General features: G+C 35.1%; 1 protein-coding gene across 1 annotated transcript in view; it reads right to left on the reverse strand.

Annotated features, from left to right (window-relative positions):
• Nucleotides 1-17559, reverse strand: part of RapGAP1 (Rap GTPase activating protein 1) — a 503114-nt gene extending 485555 nt beyond the window's left edge. The window contains exon 1 of the mRNA XM_067766586.1: nucleotides 17108-17559. Within this exon, the coding sequence (XP_067622687.1) occupies nucleotides 17108-17382 (275 nt within the window). The 5' untranslated portion in view covers nucleotides 17383-17559. The remainder of the gene's footprint in view (nucleotides 1-17107) is intronic.
• Between the last annotated feature and the right edge of the window lie 943 nt (nucleotides 17560-18502).

Genomic DNA, 18502 nt, shown 5'->3' on the forward strand with positions numbered 1-18502 from the left:
TCTAAAGTTATGTTTGCGTCAATAAACCAATCCGATTACCATGTTTCATTCCTTTTTTCGTATTTGGTATAAAATTATGGCATTTTTTCATTTTTCGTAATTTTCGATATCGAAAAAGTGGGCGTGGTCATAGTCGGATTTCGTCCATTTTTTTATACCAATGCAAAGTGAGTCCAGATAAGTACGTGAACTGAGTTCAGTAAAGATATATCGATTTTTGCTCAAGTTATCGTGTTAAGGGCCGAGCGGAAGGACAGACGGTCGACTGTGTATAAAAACTGGGCGTGGCTTCAACCGATTTCGCCCTTTTTCACAGAAATAAGTTATCGTCCTAGAATCTAGGCCCCTACCAAATTTCACAAGGATTGGTAAATTTTTGTTCGACTTATGGCATTAAAAGTATCCTAGACAAATTAAATGTAAAAGGGCGTAGCCACGCCCATTTTGAAATTTTCTTTTATTTTTGTATGTTGTTCCACCATATCATTACTGGAGTTAAAGGTTGACATATTTACTTATATACTGTAAAGATATTAAATTTTTTGTTAAAATTTGACTTTAAAATTTTTTTTTTTAAAGTGGCGTGGTCGTTCTCCGATTTTGCTAATTTTTATTAAGCATACATATCGTAATAGGGGTAACGTTCTTACCAAATTTTATCATAATATCTTCAACTACTGCCAAATTACAGCTTGGAAAATTTTAAATTACCTTCTTTTAAAAGTGGGCGGTGCCACGCCCATTGTCCAAAATTTTACTAATTTTCTATTCTGTGTCATAAGTTCAACTCACCTACCAAGTTTCATTGCTTTATCCGTCTTTGGTAAAGAATTATCGCACTTTTTCGATTTTTCGAAATTTTCGATATTGAAAAAGTGGATGTGGCTATAGTCCGATATCGTTCATTTTAAATAGCGATCTGAGATGAGTGCTCAGGAACCTACATACCAAGTTTCATCAAGATACCTCAAAATTTACTCAAGTTATAGTGTTAACGGGTGGACGGACGGACGGACATGGCTCAATCAAATTTTTTTTCGATCCTGATGATTTTGATATATGGAAGTCTATATCTATCTCGATTCCATTATACCTGTACAAGCAACCGTTATCCAATCAAAGTTAATATACTCTGTGAGCTCTGCTCAACTGAGTATAAAAAGTGATATTTTAACTGGTATAAAGTTAGTCGGAGTCAATATCGTCGACATGCTCTGGTTCAGATAATAAGCCAATAACTTCACTCGTTAATGCTCGCCATTTTGACCTAGCGGTTTTCCGCAAACTGTTTATGAACGGGTCTGACGATATCAGCAATATGTGCAGCAAATCCAAGTTACTACAGCTGCTTGACTTTTTTGTGGTGAAAAGTTCGCGCTAGTTCCGTGCATCTTTGTTTCTGGACTCTTGAGCTTCTTCCGAAAGTTGACAAATAGGAGGAATAGCAGACATGATTTTACTCTTTTTATGAAACAGAATTTTATGTGCGCTCACTGGCATATTGTACCAAGCATATTCCGATAAATATAGTACTCTTGTCTCTGTCACATAGTGGTCAAAACCTTCAGAATTTCTTTGAAACCCACATCCCATGCATGAAAGTATTGTACGAAACCTATTCAAAAGATGGATATTTATGCCGGTTATGTCTGATGTTATTTCAGGATCTCCAAAGAATCTTCCCGCAGTGTTGTCATCATTTGTGTTGCCGGTTTTTTGCTTTGGCATATCAATCAAAAGACCAATTTCTTTCCTGAATCTATTTTGGATATGTTCTTTCCTCTTTTTCATCTTTTCCTTATTTTCTTCGCCCCGCACACACCATTTCTTCATTTCCATTCGATAAGCGATGTGTAGCATACATTCCATGCATCGTATCCAAGAATGTAAAGGGGGAATTCCGAAAGTAAGCATGCTTTTGTCAACATTTCGCTCTGACAGGGCTCGCACATTGTTCATATTTTTTGGAGAAGCCCCACATATGTAGCACTTTTGCGATGATGTATATGCCGACAGAGCGTTAGGTAGGTGTTTATGTGATATATACATTCATATGTATATTCCCGAAGCACTCAATTGCTTAGAAGTATCACCCATAATAGACGACCCTCAGGTAGGCGTGCATACATAACATGAGTTGATGGGATAAGTGCACAACTCGTTAACTATGGGAAAACTCATATAACAAACAATGCAGTCTATTCAGTGCACAAGTTTCCTTTTTCTGGGTTTTTACCATTTCAGGTATAACTGTCTTTTTTGGGATCTAGTATTGTAGACTTGAATTGAGGACATTACAATGTTAAGTCACTGCGCTTCATACGTGAGCGAAGGCATAGAGACCTTAAGTTGGCGATTACAAAGAAAAACGCAAAATTTCGCAATGGTTTGTTTTTTTATCTGAAACTATATTAAATTCCCTTTAATGTGTATGTATTCGTTCAATGGATTTGGGCGGAATCAGGCAAGTTTGATTCTATTGAAAACGAAAAATTTTCTAAGCTTACCAAACTTTCAGTGGCTGTCTAAAACAAAAAACAAAAAAATAAAATTGAAAAAAATGCCTACGTGGCTGAAACTTACGAATGCTGTTATACACTATCCATGTATGTTAAATAAAATAGTTTGAAGTCAAAACAATTATTGAAAAATCCACCACGTGGCCGCAAAATTGGTCAAAAATTTTGGACTGTGAAATGATTTTTACACTTGTTTATCCAAGTTTCATAATGCTTATCGTGGGTTTTTTACTTTGCTGTGTATACATTTTCTTAACAGTTGGTAATTAATCTGTTGCATGTCAAAACATTTTTGAGATTGGAGAACATTGTTTTTTGGACTTTTGGCATCCTAAAAGTGAAAAAAGTTACACTGTGCGACGTGCGCATGTTGTTGAGCTGTGTGCTGTCAGCAAGTGGAGAATAAGCACATAAAAACAAAACCCAAACACAAATGGGTCGTTGGGGAGGGGCTGGAAACAATAGCAGTGCACAGCAAGCGTAGTTGAATCCACTACAAAAATTTGTTTCATTAATAATATATTGTCGTATGTCGCTGGTCGGAAATGATAGGGGTTTCTTTTACGTTAAAACCGTTAGAAATCCGATGACTAGTTAAGTTTCTGCTGTAAATGCCAAAGCTTACATACATAGGTATGTATTTACAAGAATTCGCATTTTATTGAGAAATAAATTCCACAATACAAAATGCTCTTATCAGACTCGCAAAACAATTCAACCGGCACAAGAGAGTAAATGGATGAGCTTGAAAGAACAAAACAAAATATATGAAAAGTGGGTGTTGATTCACCAGTGAAGCAGCTGATACCAAAGATGGAGAGACAACTGTCCCAACGGGTTAAAGAGAGAACTCTTTTACAACACACGCTAATTTTTCCATCTTTTGGGATCCCGGGATGTACCTATGTACATATTTAAAGCCGTTTTGATAAATTTTCCAAAATCCATATTCAATACATGCAATTTAAAAAATAACCTTTATTATTAACGTTAACAAAATTACAAGAATTTTTACGCTTGGTTTGGCGACAGTGATACCTGGCACCCTTATTAATGACGCTTCTCTACAAATTTAAAGTAAAAACTTAATACTGTTTTCACACAGACGGCTTATTGAATAATAAAGGCAGTTTTCTACATTAAGACGCTTATTGAGCTCAATCTTCCCTACAAAATTCGAATCTATTATTATTTCATTAGTAGCTAATCGAATGCCTAATGAAGTCAAAAGCACAATGCAACTCTGTTGGCAGCGTTCCGATTCCGTTTCCGCTTCTTAGTTTTCAAAGCAAATGTCATTGTCTGCATGGCGGAACGATACAAGGTGGTCGCATCGAACAGCTGATTATAACCTTTTTTATTTGATTTGATACATCAACTACCGGCGCAGAACGATTTTGACATTTGTCCATCGAATTTACAAGTACAAGGAATTTTTTTTTGTTTGTAGGTATGTCACCATGCTCCCACCTTGTGTCGTTCCGCCATGATTGTCTGTCTCATCCTTCATACTAATCGAGCAGTTACTTCTGTGTGAAAGCAAAAAATTTACGATTTCATTAGCAGGTGAAATGAGATCATTAAGTTTCTGTGTGAAAACAGTATTAGACCGTTTTTTAATATATTTTTCCAAGAACATTTGTAGAGATCCACACCAAAACGTAACGTTTTACATATTTAAAAAAATTTACCTTTTAATGCAGATCCCTTTCACTTGCAAATACATATATACTAAAATTTCGAGTGGCGAATTTAAAAAATGTAACCAGGTCTTCATTACGTTGACTTAAAACCATCATGTAGGCCAATTCCTCATAACTTTCCCCTTAAGGTATAGATTAAAACTATTTTTGTTTAAGGTATTAACCACCCAACTACCAAGGTCGCTAATCTGGAGGTTATATAGTTTTTGCAACTATTTGCTTTTTTTCCAATTTATATGTATTTTCATATCAAAACAACGCATTTACATACTGGTCCCACCAAAACTTATAAAGGCTAAAGGAACATATTTATTTAAAATACAAGTAAGGAAGGCTAAGTTCGGTTGTAACCGAACATTACATACTCAGCTGAGAGCTTTGGAGACAAAATAAGGGAAAATCACCATGTAGGAAAATGAATCTAGAGTAACTCTGGAAAGTGTTTGTATGACATGTGTATCAAATGGAAGGTATTAAAGAGTATTTGAAAAGGGAGCGGGCCATAGTTCCATAGGTGGACTCCTTTTCGAGATATCACCATAAAGGTGAACCAGGGGTGACTCTAGAATGTGTTTGTACGATATGGGTATCAAATAAAAGGTGGTAATGAGTATTTTAAAAGGGAGTGGCCTTTAGTTCTATAGGTGGACGCCTTTTCGAGATATCGCCATAAAGGTGGACCAGGGGTGACTCTATAATGCGTTTGTACGATATGGGTATGAAATTAAAGGTATTAATGAGAGGTTTAAAAGTGAGTGGCCCCTAATTGTATACGTGAAGGCATTTTCGAGATATCGAAGAAAATGTGGACCAGGGTGACCCAGATTAACATCTGTCGTGTACCGCTAATATATTTATATATGTAATACTACGAACAGTATTTCTGCCATGATTCCAAGGGCTTTTGATTTCGCCCTGCAGAACTTTTTCATTTTCTTCTACTTAATGTGGTAGGTGTCACACCCATTTTACAAAGTTTTTTCTAAAGGTATATTTTGCGTGAAAAAACCAATCCAAACACCATGTTTCATCCCTTTTTTCGTATTTGGTATTGAATTATGGCATTTTTTTCATTTTTCGAAATTTTCGATATCGAAAAAGTGGGCGTGGTCACAGTCGGATTTCGCAAATTTTTAATACCAAGATAAAGTGAGTTCAGATAAGTACGTGAACTTAGTTTAGTAAAGACATATCGATTTTTGCTCAAATTATCGTGTTACCGGCCGAGCGGAAGGACAGACGGTCGACTGTGTATAAAAACTGGACGTGGCTTCAACCGATTTCGCCCATTTTCACAGAAAACAGTTGTCGCCATAGAAGCTATATCCTTACAATATTTCAAAAGGATTGGTAAATTTTTGTCCGACTTATGGCATTAAAAATATTCTAGACAAATTAAATGAAAAACGGCGGTGCCACGCCCGTTTTGAAATTTTCTTGTATTTTTGTATTTCGTTGCACCATATCATTACTGGAGTTGAATGTTGACATAATTTACTGATATACTGTGAAGATATTAAATTTGTTGTTAAAATTTGACTTAATATTTTTTTTTAAAAGTGGCCGTGTTCCTTATACGATTTTGCTAATTTTTATTTAGCACACATACAGTAATAGGAGTAATGTTCCTGCGAAATTTCATCATGATATCTTCAACGACTGCCAAATTACAGCTTGCACAACTTTTAAATTACCTTTAAAAAGTGGGCGGTGCCACACCCATTGTCCAAAATTTTACTAATTTTCTATTCTGCGTCATAAGGTCAACCCACCTACCAAGTTTCATCGCCTAATCCTTATTTGGTAATGAATTATTGCACTTTTTCGGGTTTTCGAAATTTTCGATATCAAAAAGTGGGCGTGGCTATACTCCGATTTCGTTAAGATGAGTGCCCAGGAACTTACATACAAAATTTCATTCGGATACCTCAAAATTTACTCACGTTATCGCGTTTACGGGCAGACGGACGGACATGGCTAAATGAACTTCTTTTTACGCCTAGATAATTCTGATATATAGAAGTCCATATCTATCTCGATTAGTTTATGCCGTAGTACCGTTATGCGAACAAATTTAATATACTCTGTGAGCTCTGCTCAGCTGATTACAACAAGTAGCCCCTTCGTTTTATACTTATAAAGGCAACCGTGGTGTAATGGTAGCGTGCCGGGGTTCGCACCCCGGGCAAAGCAACATCAAAATTTTAGAAATAAGGTTTATCAATTAGAAGAAAATTTTTCTAATCGGGGTCGCCCCTCGGCAGTGTTTGGCAAGCGCTCCGGGTGTATTTCTGCCATGAAAAGCTCTCAGTGAAAACTCATCTGCCTTGCAGATGCCGTTCGGAATCGGCATAAAACATGTAGGTCCCGTCCGGCCAATTTGTAGGGAAAATCAAGAGGAGCACGACGCAAATTGGAAGAGAAGCTCGGCCTTAGATCTCTTCGGAGGTTATCGCGCCTTACATTTATTTTTATTTAAGGCAAACTTGCGCCATATTAAAAAAACCAAATTTCGTTTGGTATCAAAGGTAAAATAAACTTTGTCAGTTTTCTCGAAACTACTTAGGTATGATCTAAATGACACCCAAAGTTAAAATTTTAGTTTTATGCATAGATTTTTTATATACTTAGATATTGTGGAGAATTTTCACATCACTAAATAAATGCACAACACCAAAAACATTAAAGCAAGCTATATAAACACATTAATTATCATTTACCCACATACATACAAGGCAACGAAGAGATAACTCACACACAGATGTAGTCATCAGCCGAATTAGTACTCACGAATACACCCGCATATGGCTATAAGATAGACAAAAACTACAAATATACATGTACATATACAGCTAATAACCAAGCAAGAGATACAATTGTTCTGGAATACAGTTTCGCGAAATGACTAGACCTTCGGAGAAATGGATGAACGAGAAAACAGAAAGTATAAAAGCAGCACAAGCTGAGTAGTCAGTAAACAGTTTTGATTTAAACACGCTATTGGTTGTGAATTATAACTGTAAAGTACTGCTCTTGAATGAATCTAAATAAAGACCAGTTTGCAATAGTAAATAGTGGAGTGATTTATTCAAAAATTTAGCGATTCGAACGTTAGTAGAAGGTTTCAAATAAACGGAATTTCCCTAAATTCGTTGCAATATTATATTTTTTCACATTCGACAATCCGAGCTATTGTGGAGTTATAACCTCTTTTTAATTAAATTTTTTTACTCTATGTTTGAGACATACATAGGTTCCCATCGGTTCCTAAAGGATTGCCAAGTGTCGCAATCCCTGTACACTTAACTTCTTCTAATTGTAAAAACTTTTTTCTCAAAATTTGATGTTGCTTTGGACGGGGCGTGCAACCAAGAGCTTGGGTGTGGTAGGCGGAGCACGCTACTACTATACCGCAAATACTCACCGTAAATGTTATCACAAAACTGCATTTCGTATGAACTGCATTTGTTGAGAGATAAATAAAATTCAATGGTGGAGTGGAGGATGAGCACAGTGTGTTGAGTTGCCATACGTGAAATACAAAAGTTGAAGAAGACGTAGCATCTTTTTTCGTTTTCATTAAGTTCATTCCGAACAGTTCGGCTCGCCTTCGTCCATAAAGGTCAAAACGGACTTTGATTGAACACTTCTAAGTTTTCAATATTTGTTGATGCTTGTCGGCCTTTTAGTTATCAAGATTTTTTCAGTCAAAGAAATCGTATCCTGCAAAAATGTACCCATGACCTTGTACTAAATGCTTCAACCTTCGAGATATACACAACCTTTATACATACAGTTTTTGATGATTAATAGATTTAAATACACTGCGACTGTGCTCGTCTCTAGGGATTTCCCTGCAAAAATCGTTGGATCATGTGGTCCACTGGAGTACTTACCATTATACTCCGCTGTAATGCAGCAATGGTCCAACTCATGTTTCTACACGAACATATTGTAAGCCGATCATTGCTCGTTTTTAACGATTGTAATCACTACACGATGTTTATTGGACTGTGGTACACCATGGATTACTCTGATGTAATGCGGAGCAGGAGTATATGGTCCAGTCCTAGGACATCGCAATGTTAATTGGACCATATTTTTTTTATGAATTGTGGTTAATTTTAGAGCACTCGCTTGTCCATAGCGAGTACTCCATAAATGCATGCATGGAGTACTCGCGATTTTTGCAGGGTTGTGGCTAGCCGCCGACGTCACCGTTAATAAATGGATAACAACAAAAGCGCGCCGGCAAAGGATTTCTGTATACAAGCAATCACAATTACAAAAGAATGCATAAACAACACGAGGTAGGTACTGATTGCGCTGGACCAGTGTGGTATTGCAATACGGTTCTGCAGCGTACTGTAAGGGTGCAAAATTTACTAACATACATTTATTAATATACATTAGGGTGATTCATTTTGATTTTAAGAAAATATACCACAATAGAAAAGATAATTTAAGGAATTACTCAGTGAAAACCCAGATTTTACATAAAATAAAAACGGAATTTGGAAACGGGAAGGTTAATGCGTGGTAAAGTAGGGAGGGGAAAGGGCACGGCAAAATAAACTTCAAACAATTTATTCAAATTTAACTTATGACCTAATGTATGCGATTGGTGTTCATTCTGCTCTTTTCTGGCATCTTTTTGCAAAACCGTCTTTAAAATTTATCGTGTACGAGCTAGTGTTCTGGTGGGTTTTATGCGTTTTCGGAAACTTATTTATTTACTTAATTACAGGGTATAAATTTAAAGATATGCAGTATACAGATGCCAATATGTGAAAATACATATCTGAACTTGGGTATCTGTTTATGTGGTTATATTTTCTACACAGCTTGCAAAAATAAAATACGCGGTAGAAAAATGATTTTTATTTTAACCACTGGCCTGAATACCAAAATAAAAGGTTACCAGCTTAAATGGTTAAGTTTTAACTCATTTGGCAATTCAAATATATTTGGAATTGCATTGGTGATGTCGGGATAGACGGGACTTCGAGCACTACAGTAGAAGTTTGTTGATGGATCTGAAGTAAAATTCTCAACATGTAGGCAATAGCATACAAATACTTTTAATCTCATTGTATAATGGTTTTGTATATTATTAAAAGGTTATGTTTTTTGAGTGCTTCTTGAGTCGTGCATTAGAGATTAGAGAATGCACCATTATTTCTATCGAAAAAAAAAGTTTTGACATTTAGATCATAGATTTCAATTTAAAAATCTAATGGCACGACTCTTGCTGTATATATTTGGAAGGGTCAAAGGAAATTAAATAATTTGTACCACGGCCCTCTCAACATATGTAAGTTTCTACTAAATATAGGGGTATCTTTCGACAATTTTTTTATTTCCGTTGGAGCCAACACAGTCTCATGTACATATCCACGTACATATGTATGTACCCCCAAAACGTATACAAAAGTGTTCATCAAAACAATGCTATAGCAAAAAAATTTAAACAAATGCTGGTTTTCTCAAGTATTCGTTATCTGGTTTTTGCTCTCTCTCTCTTTTCTTATCAACGCTTGGGCCAACTGACTTTGTTTTCCCGTTTGGATTTACTCTGTGTTTTCAGTACTGTTTTTGCTTTAATGTTTTTATCTCTTGTTGATGGTGGATACTGGAAAACATTTCGGTACAGAGTACAGTTGCCACTTTGTTCCATTTGGACCAAAAATGGTCCCTTGCAACCTCATTGTTTCAGCTGGTCCCTATTTTTAAATTTTGTTCCTTTTTAGACATTATCCTAGATTTTGGTATCTACCCCTCTTACTTTTTCAATGAGGTAAAAATATACAACACTGCCAAAAAATGTGCCACATTTTCATTAACCCACCTAGGAATTAAGAAGAAAAAGGATCTAAAGGCAAACAAATTTTCGTTAGTTCTTGATGAAACAGAGGACTTATCAGAAAAAGGTTTGTTTTGGTGGCTAGACATTTTAATCGGTTACTTGACAATCGGAAATTGTTTTGAGCATTTCTTGTATGAAATTTTTCATAGCCTGTGATATGGATACCGCGCTTATTTTTGTGCCGTCCAAAATGTCAATAACTATCATCCAGTGGCAAAATCCTGAGCCAGATAAATAATTTTGCATGTAAATGCAGCAACAACGATTTGAGCCAGATAAATCCAGATAGAAGTCTGGTTCAATTTGTGAGCCACATAATTTGTTAATTACTTCTTTTTAGGTTGGCAAAGCGGCCTTTAATATACCTACTTTTTCAAAAATAGATGTCGCTGCTTAGCCTTTCGCCGTATGAGTTAAATGAAAAACAGCGGCGACATCTGCCTATCACATTTCACGTGTGCGAAAATTTCACGACATCTGCTTCTCAAGTCTCTCAATGACCCAGAGCATTCCCGTGAGAATTGAGCGTGAGCCGGAGCTGTAAAACTCACTGAAAGACGGCAAATATTTCTTTCATAAACAATGTACAATCAATTATTTTTTTGTCAAAACCAGTGCTGCCGGGTGAACTTGTTCTTAACAATGTTTAGAATATAGCAGTAGAAATTTCTTTAGATCTGCGTAATGCAAAATAAAGCTTTACAGATATATAAATTAGCCATCAGCAGCTCTGCATTGGAAAACAATTGTCTGGTAACAGTTTCCAGCATCCACAAGCATAGTCTGCTCATTTTCTCACTCATATACTTTTGACTCTCAGCTACATTTGTGGTGCACTGATAAATGCTTTTTCTTTTACAAGCAATGATGATGCAAAACTCTGTACTGATAAGTGTTGCTCCGATACTACCGTGTACTCGATACCTGTATAAATTTAAAAGTATCTAGGGAAAGTACTCGATTGCTATTAATGTCGTACTCATTAAAAAGTTTAGTAAAACTTATGAAAATTGATCCGCTAATTACATATTATAAAAACATTAGATGTACAAGAAAAGAAGTTCATGTAATCAATTTACTTTGCCGTAGTAACGGTTTGCAGAAGGTACCTACATAACATTGGACATGTAAAACAACTTGTGTTCCAGTTTCTTAATCCTGTAATGAATACGTTTCCCTAAACTACGCAATTACCATAGTTATACAGGCACTCAAGATTGCCGAATACTGCGAATCTTCAAATAAAACAGGAGACGTTACTTGAAATGAATAATCGATATATGGATACTGTACCCACGTACTCGAAACAGAAAGAAGTTCAACTACGAGGAATAATCCGTACTTGAGCATGGTACTCGAGTATTTACTAGTATTTAGTTCTTCGTATTGGAACAACAATACAGCTGATAACCAATTCGATGTTTTGCAATCACACTCGGCATGAACGAAAATAATTCCTTGACATTTGATATAAACATACATAGAAGTACTACACTTGCTTACCTACATGTATACATATGTACATACTTTTAGGTATAACAGAAAAATATCAGCAAAAATTGTTAACAGTTTTTTTCAGCTACTTTCCTTACTACCGACCTCCATGTGGTTGAGCGTTTTAAAGTTATATACGCCGTTTGACCCCACAGAAGTGCCAATATCCCTAACTCAGGGCCTCCGCTGCCGGTTTAATTTGGGTAAGATACATTACTCAAAGATAGCAAGCTGCGACGTTGTGTATAAAGATCACTGAACTATTTTTGAAGATATATATTAGCCTGACCATTTTTGTAAAGTCACTTCATATCAATGGGCGCCGGGTGGAAAAAGTTTATATTTTACCTCAATGGACCCAAAAGTTCATGAAATTTGAACTAAGGCATTTGTATTGACATTTGAAACTCTTTACTTATTTTTCTAAGAAAGTACACAACATATGTAGATATTATTGTCTGCATTTAATATTTTAAATCAATTGAAGAAAAATTTACAACGCCTGAGGTTGATCAATCAGTACCGATTTTTTATGGGATGGAAACTTTTTTCGATATGAGTCAACAACTTGTAATATAAACTGAGCTCCTTCTTCGTCGTGTGTTTCGATTTGTAATCCTTCATAAACTTCACGCAGCACTCTGCAGTGTAATTGACTTCGAAACAATTTTCAAGGAATTCCAAAGCTGTCCGATACTCCTCATTGTCTTTGCATACGGCTGGATCGAGCTCAGGAAAATCGCATTGAAGATCGAAATTGGAAAACAAACATTTTGTCTTATAAGATACAAAATCAGATAAATCATATTCCAACAGATGATTAGCCATTTTTCGTTTATTTCGAGTGAGCCGTTGGTACCAAAAAAATACAGCCACCCGTTTCTGGAGTTACATGGATACCACAAATGATTCTTCATCTTATCAATTACCGCTTCAGAAACAGTTTTATCGATTTCTGATATGTCAGCGAATCTATTAAAAATAAGAGTTTCCGGCGCACTGCCTTTACCTCGCTTCTTTTCGAAAACGTTTTTTAGCACAATCACATAAATGTGATGACGGCACGCAAGATTGATAAGTTTCCGACCGAGAAGTTCATAAAACAGCATACAAGCACCACGTGTAAGGCCAGTGTTTGAAAAGGTGGTTTAGAAGCTTGAAGCAACTACTTTTTCTGAAATTCCACATTCGACTAGAGTTTTGTGAACAGCTTGGGCGGTGTTTTTTCCGTTACCCGACTCAATTTTGAGAGCTCCAAGAAACTTGGCAGTTCCATTATAGCTTACCAGAACTGATATTCGATCTACATTTGATATGCCAAAATTTGTGCATCCAGTGAACCACCAATCGATCGTTGGTACTTAACTAGGTATGCAAAATATGTTTATCTATGCATAATACCAAAGTTCTTTATGAACTCAGACATAGTTTCATTGAATTCAGTGTATAGTTTTCACGCAACTGTTGTAATGAAGTACGATTCAGGAACAGATTTTCTGCAGAAATCTCTAAAGCCTCTACAATTTGCCATGCATAGCCCGATACCTAAAGTCGCAATAAATATTAATTTTGAGTGAGTCGAATTTTTAAAAATCTTTCTTGCAACCTTTTCTTTATGAAGTGCAGCGCATTACCGTGGCATAATCCAATTTCTTTTTTATAACAGAACGCGGTTTTTGTTGTTGGGTTTCATTATCATCACCTCATTGACAAAACTATCAATAAATGCTTCCATATACTCAGATTCAATTTCAGTTTCACTTTCGGAGTAAACTTCAGTGAGGAAAGGATTTAATTTCAATTGGAACTAATACAAAATTAACTATTAAATTATTTTTCCAAATGGCTGCAACTTCGACGTATGCACATGTTTTGATATCCGTGCTTCTTCATTTTCTCTTCTCAATTCTGATCTTTTTCCTTTGGATGCTAATTTCTTGTCAACGCACAACATTGAATCCATCCGTCTTTCTGCCGCTGCTTTTCCAAGAACACTTTGTCTTGTTCGTTTCTCATCTTTATCAATGCATAGCAAGCCGCAATATCAAAAAGGATATAAAACGCTTATAAAAAGATAAAGCTTTTCTTTCATTCCCGCAACCATTTTTTCCACTTTCACGCTGTTTGAAGTTTTCCAATCTTCGCACAATTTTATAAGCTTGCCGGAGCATTTATGATGTTCTCGGATTGTTATGCGCGCTTTATGCCAAATTATCGACACAGCATCAATCCCTATCCCTGCTTTTTCTTTTGTATTTAGATTCACAAAACTAATATTGTAGAAAAATACTTCTAAAACTTGTCTGTTTGACCGCAAATTAAGTCCTAAAATTTGATGTGAAACATGTCCAATCAATGCAATTTTTTCGTTGTTTTTCACCACTTTTGCGTGTTTTAGCTGATCAAAGTCTCAAATCCAACGATCTTGACATTTTTATCATAATTATTAGATGATCCTTTGTAACGCTCCAAAATAAAACTTAAAATTAGCACGTAAACGAATGTTTGGCAAAAACACATTGCAATTCATATCATAACGGTTTCAATGCATGCACACGCTTTTCGGACTTTGATTAGTGGGTAGGTTTGCAAAAAAATAGTGGTGTATTTGGGAAAAATTTTATATATTTCGGTAAAATGTGGTATATTTCGTTTGTCTAAAATACCTTTAATCTATGAATATTAATTACTTTTCTCATATATTTGTAGTTAGAAGTGACAATCAAGTACTAAAAGGCCCAAAGACCAAACTTTAACCAACTTTTGGGTCCATTAATTATTTCCTAGATTTTAAAAATTTTTTATTTGCTTTCTTTATTTCGAGAATTTATTTAATCTAGAAACAAAGTGGCACCACCCACTTTTTCAAAATTCCATACTTCTTTTCTTTAAAATCCATACACCTAATTCTGTCCAAATACCTACTGGTCTTCCAGTTTGAAAGTTTTCCATTTTCTTTCGGTATCTTTACCATATGTTTCCCCTTTCCCCCTCCTCTCTTTCCCATACTTTTTCCTACCGTTTTTCCCTTCAGCACTCGTTTTTATTAATTTGACTGTACATGGTGAAAATGAGTGCACAGAACTGGGCTTCAATCTGAAACTAGAGAGGTCTACACTTGCAAGTTATAAAAACAAAAGGAAATTCTAGTGGACGGTGGTCGGGTTTCGAGCTTGCTCTACCTGCTGAGCTATCACATCATTGTAAAAAAGCATATCATAACACCTCATATGTATAACAAAATGTTTCGAAAAAGAATCTAAGACTAGCACTTTTCACAAATGAAATTTCTTATTTTTAAATTTTTAACACCAAGCGTAAACTTATGGTTTTTAGTTTTAAAACCAACAGTGTATTCACGTTAATATTTTTAGATTTTTGAAACTCTTTTGATTTTGTTTTAAAATAGTTTTAAGTATTAGACTTATTGTTCAAATAAGTTAAGTTATTTTTAAAGTTTTAATATTTACTATGAGCCGTACACACTTCCATTTTTTTCTAATTGTGGAAAAATATTTGCAACTACCAGTGTTGCCAGAAAAAAATTTCTTTGGGGCTAGAATCTAAAAAAAATGACTATAAAGATCTAAATTTCTTCAAGAAAATCCAAAACCCGTTGCAAAAAGAGTTAAAGGTATATGTATATTTTTCAACTCAAGTTTTCACATTTATTTCAAATCAAACTTCAAGTTTTAAAAAAGGTACCGTAAAATAACAAAGGAAAAAACAAAAATATGGTACAAGTGAGGTACATAAATAATACTGTTTTTATAGTTCATTTTATATTTTTTAATAATAAAAATACGTTTTTTTTTTTAATTTTTGTTTGCCAATTGGCGGTAAGGTATCGTTAAAAAGTATTTTTCAAACTACTACAATGACGGCACGGCTATAGGTTCGCCAAAAATACGACTTGCTAAAATGTTGGGCGAGGAAAATTAATTAAATTTTTTTCCACTTTTTTTATTAAATTTTTAACGTCCTACGGGTGTACGAATCACCATTAAAATTCACGTGTGCGATATTCAAGTTTATGTTGGGACGAGATATATTTGAAGGGCATTAGACTTCAAAATCTTTGATTTCGTCCTCAGAAGATGTATTAAGTATTATTTTTGCTAAAATCATAAATATTTTTTGTGTTCATTAATTTTAAGAGATCGTTGTTTATTTCAAAGTCATGACAGCATTTATTCAGCCGTTTAAGACCACTTCTTATTGTCAGAACCGAATTCAACATAACTAAACTTATTGTGTTTCTGTGGTTGCTCCAAACAATCAAACTCATGTTTGAAAACGTTCTTGCAACTTCAGCATTACTTAGTGGCAGCACAAAATAATGCTGTTTAACATCAAACCAAAAACTTAATATTGAAGTCACATTTTTCCAATTTTGGAGATAGATATTTTTCCACTGCATTTGTAATCACGTTTTTATCAGTGCTATACTTGTTTTTTTTTTTTTCATTTGTGAAATATGAAAGCCTTGAGGTTTACAATTCTCAATGTGTTTTCAAGCGAAAAGAAATCTTTTTGGTAAGCGTTTCTATATTTTGCGGCAAACGTTGCCTGAATTGCTTTATTAGTTTAATTATGAAGTCGCGACATATATTACGTATCTTTCTTTCAGTGAATTCGTCTATACATTGATCTTATTTTTTAGTTCGTATATATTCTTCAAAGGTATAATCAAAATAAGGTACGAGAGACAAAAATTTATTATAATCTTAAGTTAAAGGGTTGAAACTCTTAGAAGGTGAACTATGCTGTTGCACAAGCTGGAAAGCAAATATAAAACCTCATTACACAGTTTATCGATTAAAGTTTAAGTAAAAGTACCGAGTTGCCACATCATACATAACGATACAAATAAAATAAAACTTCGACACACATAAAACACATTACAAATTTTACAATACGTATTGTCGAAATAGATTTGGAGCCAAAAAGGTACAAACATTTTAAAGAGGGCCAAAAAGAGAGCTAGGGGCTAATCCGGAAAGGGCTAGATCTGGCTCCAAAAGCATCAAAATGGCAACACGGGCAACTACGATTACGATTTTAGCGAATTTTCAAATTATCCTGTTATCAGCTTTGAGCTGAGCTTACGTCTTCGTCACAATATCCGAATACCAAAAATTTTTAAACTATAATTGGGTTGCCTTACTGGAACGCAAGTAAACGTTTTTGGATAGTGCAAAATGGAATTTGTTTATTAGCTCAGAGAGCTCTGATTTGGTGGAAACTCACATATGCGGGAGCAGCAGAATAAAATATACTCAAAACTATCCCTTTGCAAGAAAAACAAGTTATTATCAAACCAAAAATCGCACCCAACCACGATCAAAGAAGTTCCTACATCTTTTGTTTTAAAACTGCATCAGATCGGATTAAAATTTATGACTGGATTATGAACTATGTACCTATGTGAAATAACCTACAAATTTGCCATATTTTAAGAGTTTTATTTGCTATTGTATTGAATGAGTGGACTTGAATAATAAAATAAAATTGTCTCAACTTACAGTTTTTCCAATTTTGCTTCGTCGAAACTCTCCAAGCGTGCGTAGCTAATGTTGCTTTTGTCACATTCGCCCCTTATTCCGCATCCTGCTCCTGCTTCTTCAGAAGTGTTACATTCCAAATAACTAAAGCCTTTTTTCAAACCCACTCCTGCCTTAGAATTATTGCGCCAATATTTGAGCATCTTATGAAAAGTTCCATGATCATCACATTCTAAAGCTGCTAAGTTCGGATCACTTTCGAAATTTGTACAATTCAACGTTTTATATGATGTCATTTCAGATAAGTTTTAAGTTTGTACAAAATAGAATGGTTAGAAAATTACATATACAACCCATCAGAAAATAAACAGAAAAATAAACTTGGAAATTAAAAAGTTTTATTCGCATGGATATCATAACGCAATTAAAAATTTTAACACCCAACCGCAAAGTGTTTAAAAGCGAAACTGAATTACTGAGATCATGAGGCTGACCACTCATTATGTGTGTAACCATGTTTGAGGGACCGACGACGAAGGGCGGTTAAAGTGTAAGCGATTACAATTACATTTCCTCACTTCTCAATTTCTATTGTGTTTTATTTACATTCCTATGCACTCATTCTCAGTTTTTCCATTCTTTCATTGCATTTATTCAAAGAACTAAGCGCCTTATTGCCACTTCAAATGCATTTGCGAAATAAATGGAATGATTTTCAATCAGCTCGTTTCAGCATAGCTCGGATAGAGGATTACCATATGACCGAATGTACCTACTACATACATAGGTACATACATTTGTTAATAGAGCATTCCATGACAAATCAATCGTAAATTTTTGCTGACTTTCAAATTGTTCTCCTTAATCATTTTCTATGCCGATATTTCAAATATATCTAAAAAAGACGAAGAATTAAAATAAGCATCAACTTGAAAAAAAAAAAACAAGTAAGGAAGGCTAAGTTCGGGTGTAACCGAAGATTACAAACTCAGCTGAGAGCTTTGGAGACAAAATAAGGAAAATACCCATGTAGGAAAATGAACCTAGGGTAACCCTGGAATGTATTTGTATGACATGGGTATCAAATGGAAAGTATTTAAGAGTATTTTAGAAGGGAGTGGGCCATAGTTCTATAGGTGGACGCCTTTTCGAGATATCGCCATAAAGGTGGACCAGGGGTGACTCTAGAATGTGTTTGTACGATATGGGTTTCAAATTAACTGTATTAATGAGGGTTTTAAAAGGGAGTGGCTCTTAATTCTATAGGTGGACGCCTTTTCGAGATATCGCCATGAAAGTGGACCAGGGGTGACTCTATAATGTGTTTGTACGATATGGGTATCAAATTAACTGTATTAATGAGGGTTTTAAAAGGGAGTGGTCCTTAGTTGCATATGTGAAGGCGTTTTCGAGATA

Source organism: Eurosta solidaginis, chromosome 2 (assembly GCF_040869045.1).
Source record: "Eurosta solidaginis isolate ZX-2024a chromosome 2, ASM4086904v1, whole genome shotgun sequence".
Lineage (NCBI taxonomy): Eukaryota > Metazoa > Arthropoda > Insecta > Diptera > Tephritidae > Eurosta > Eurosta solidaginis.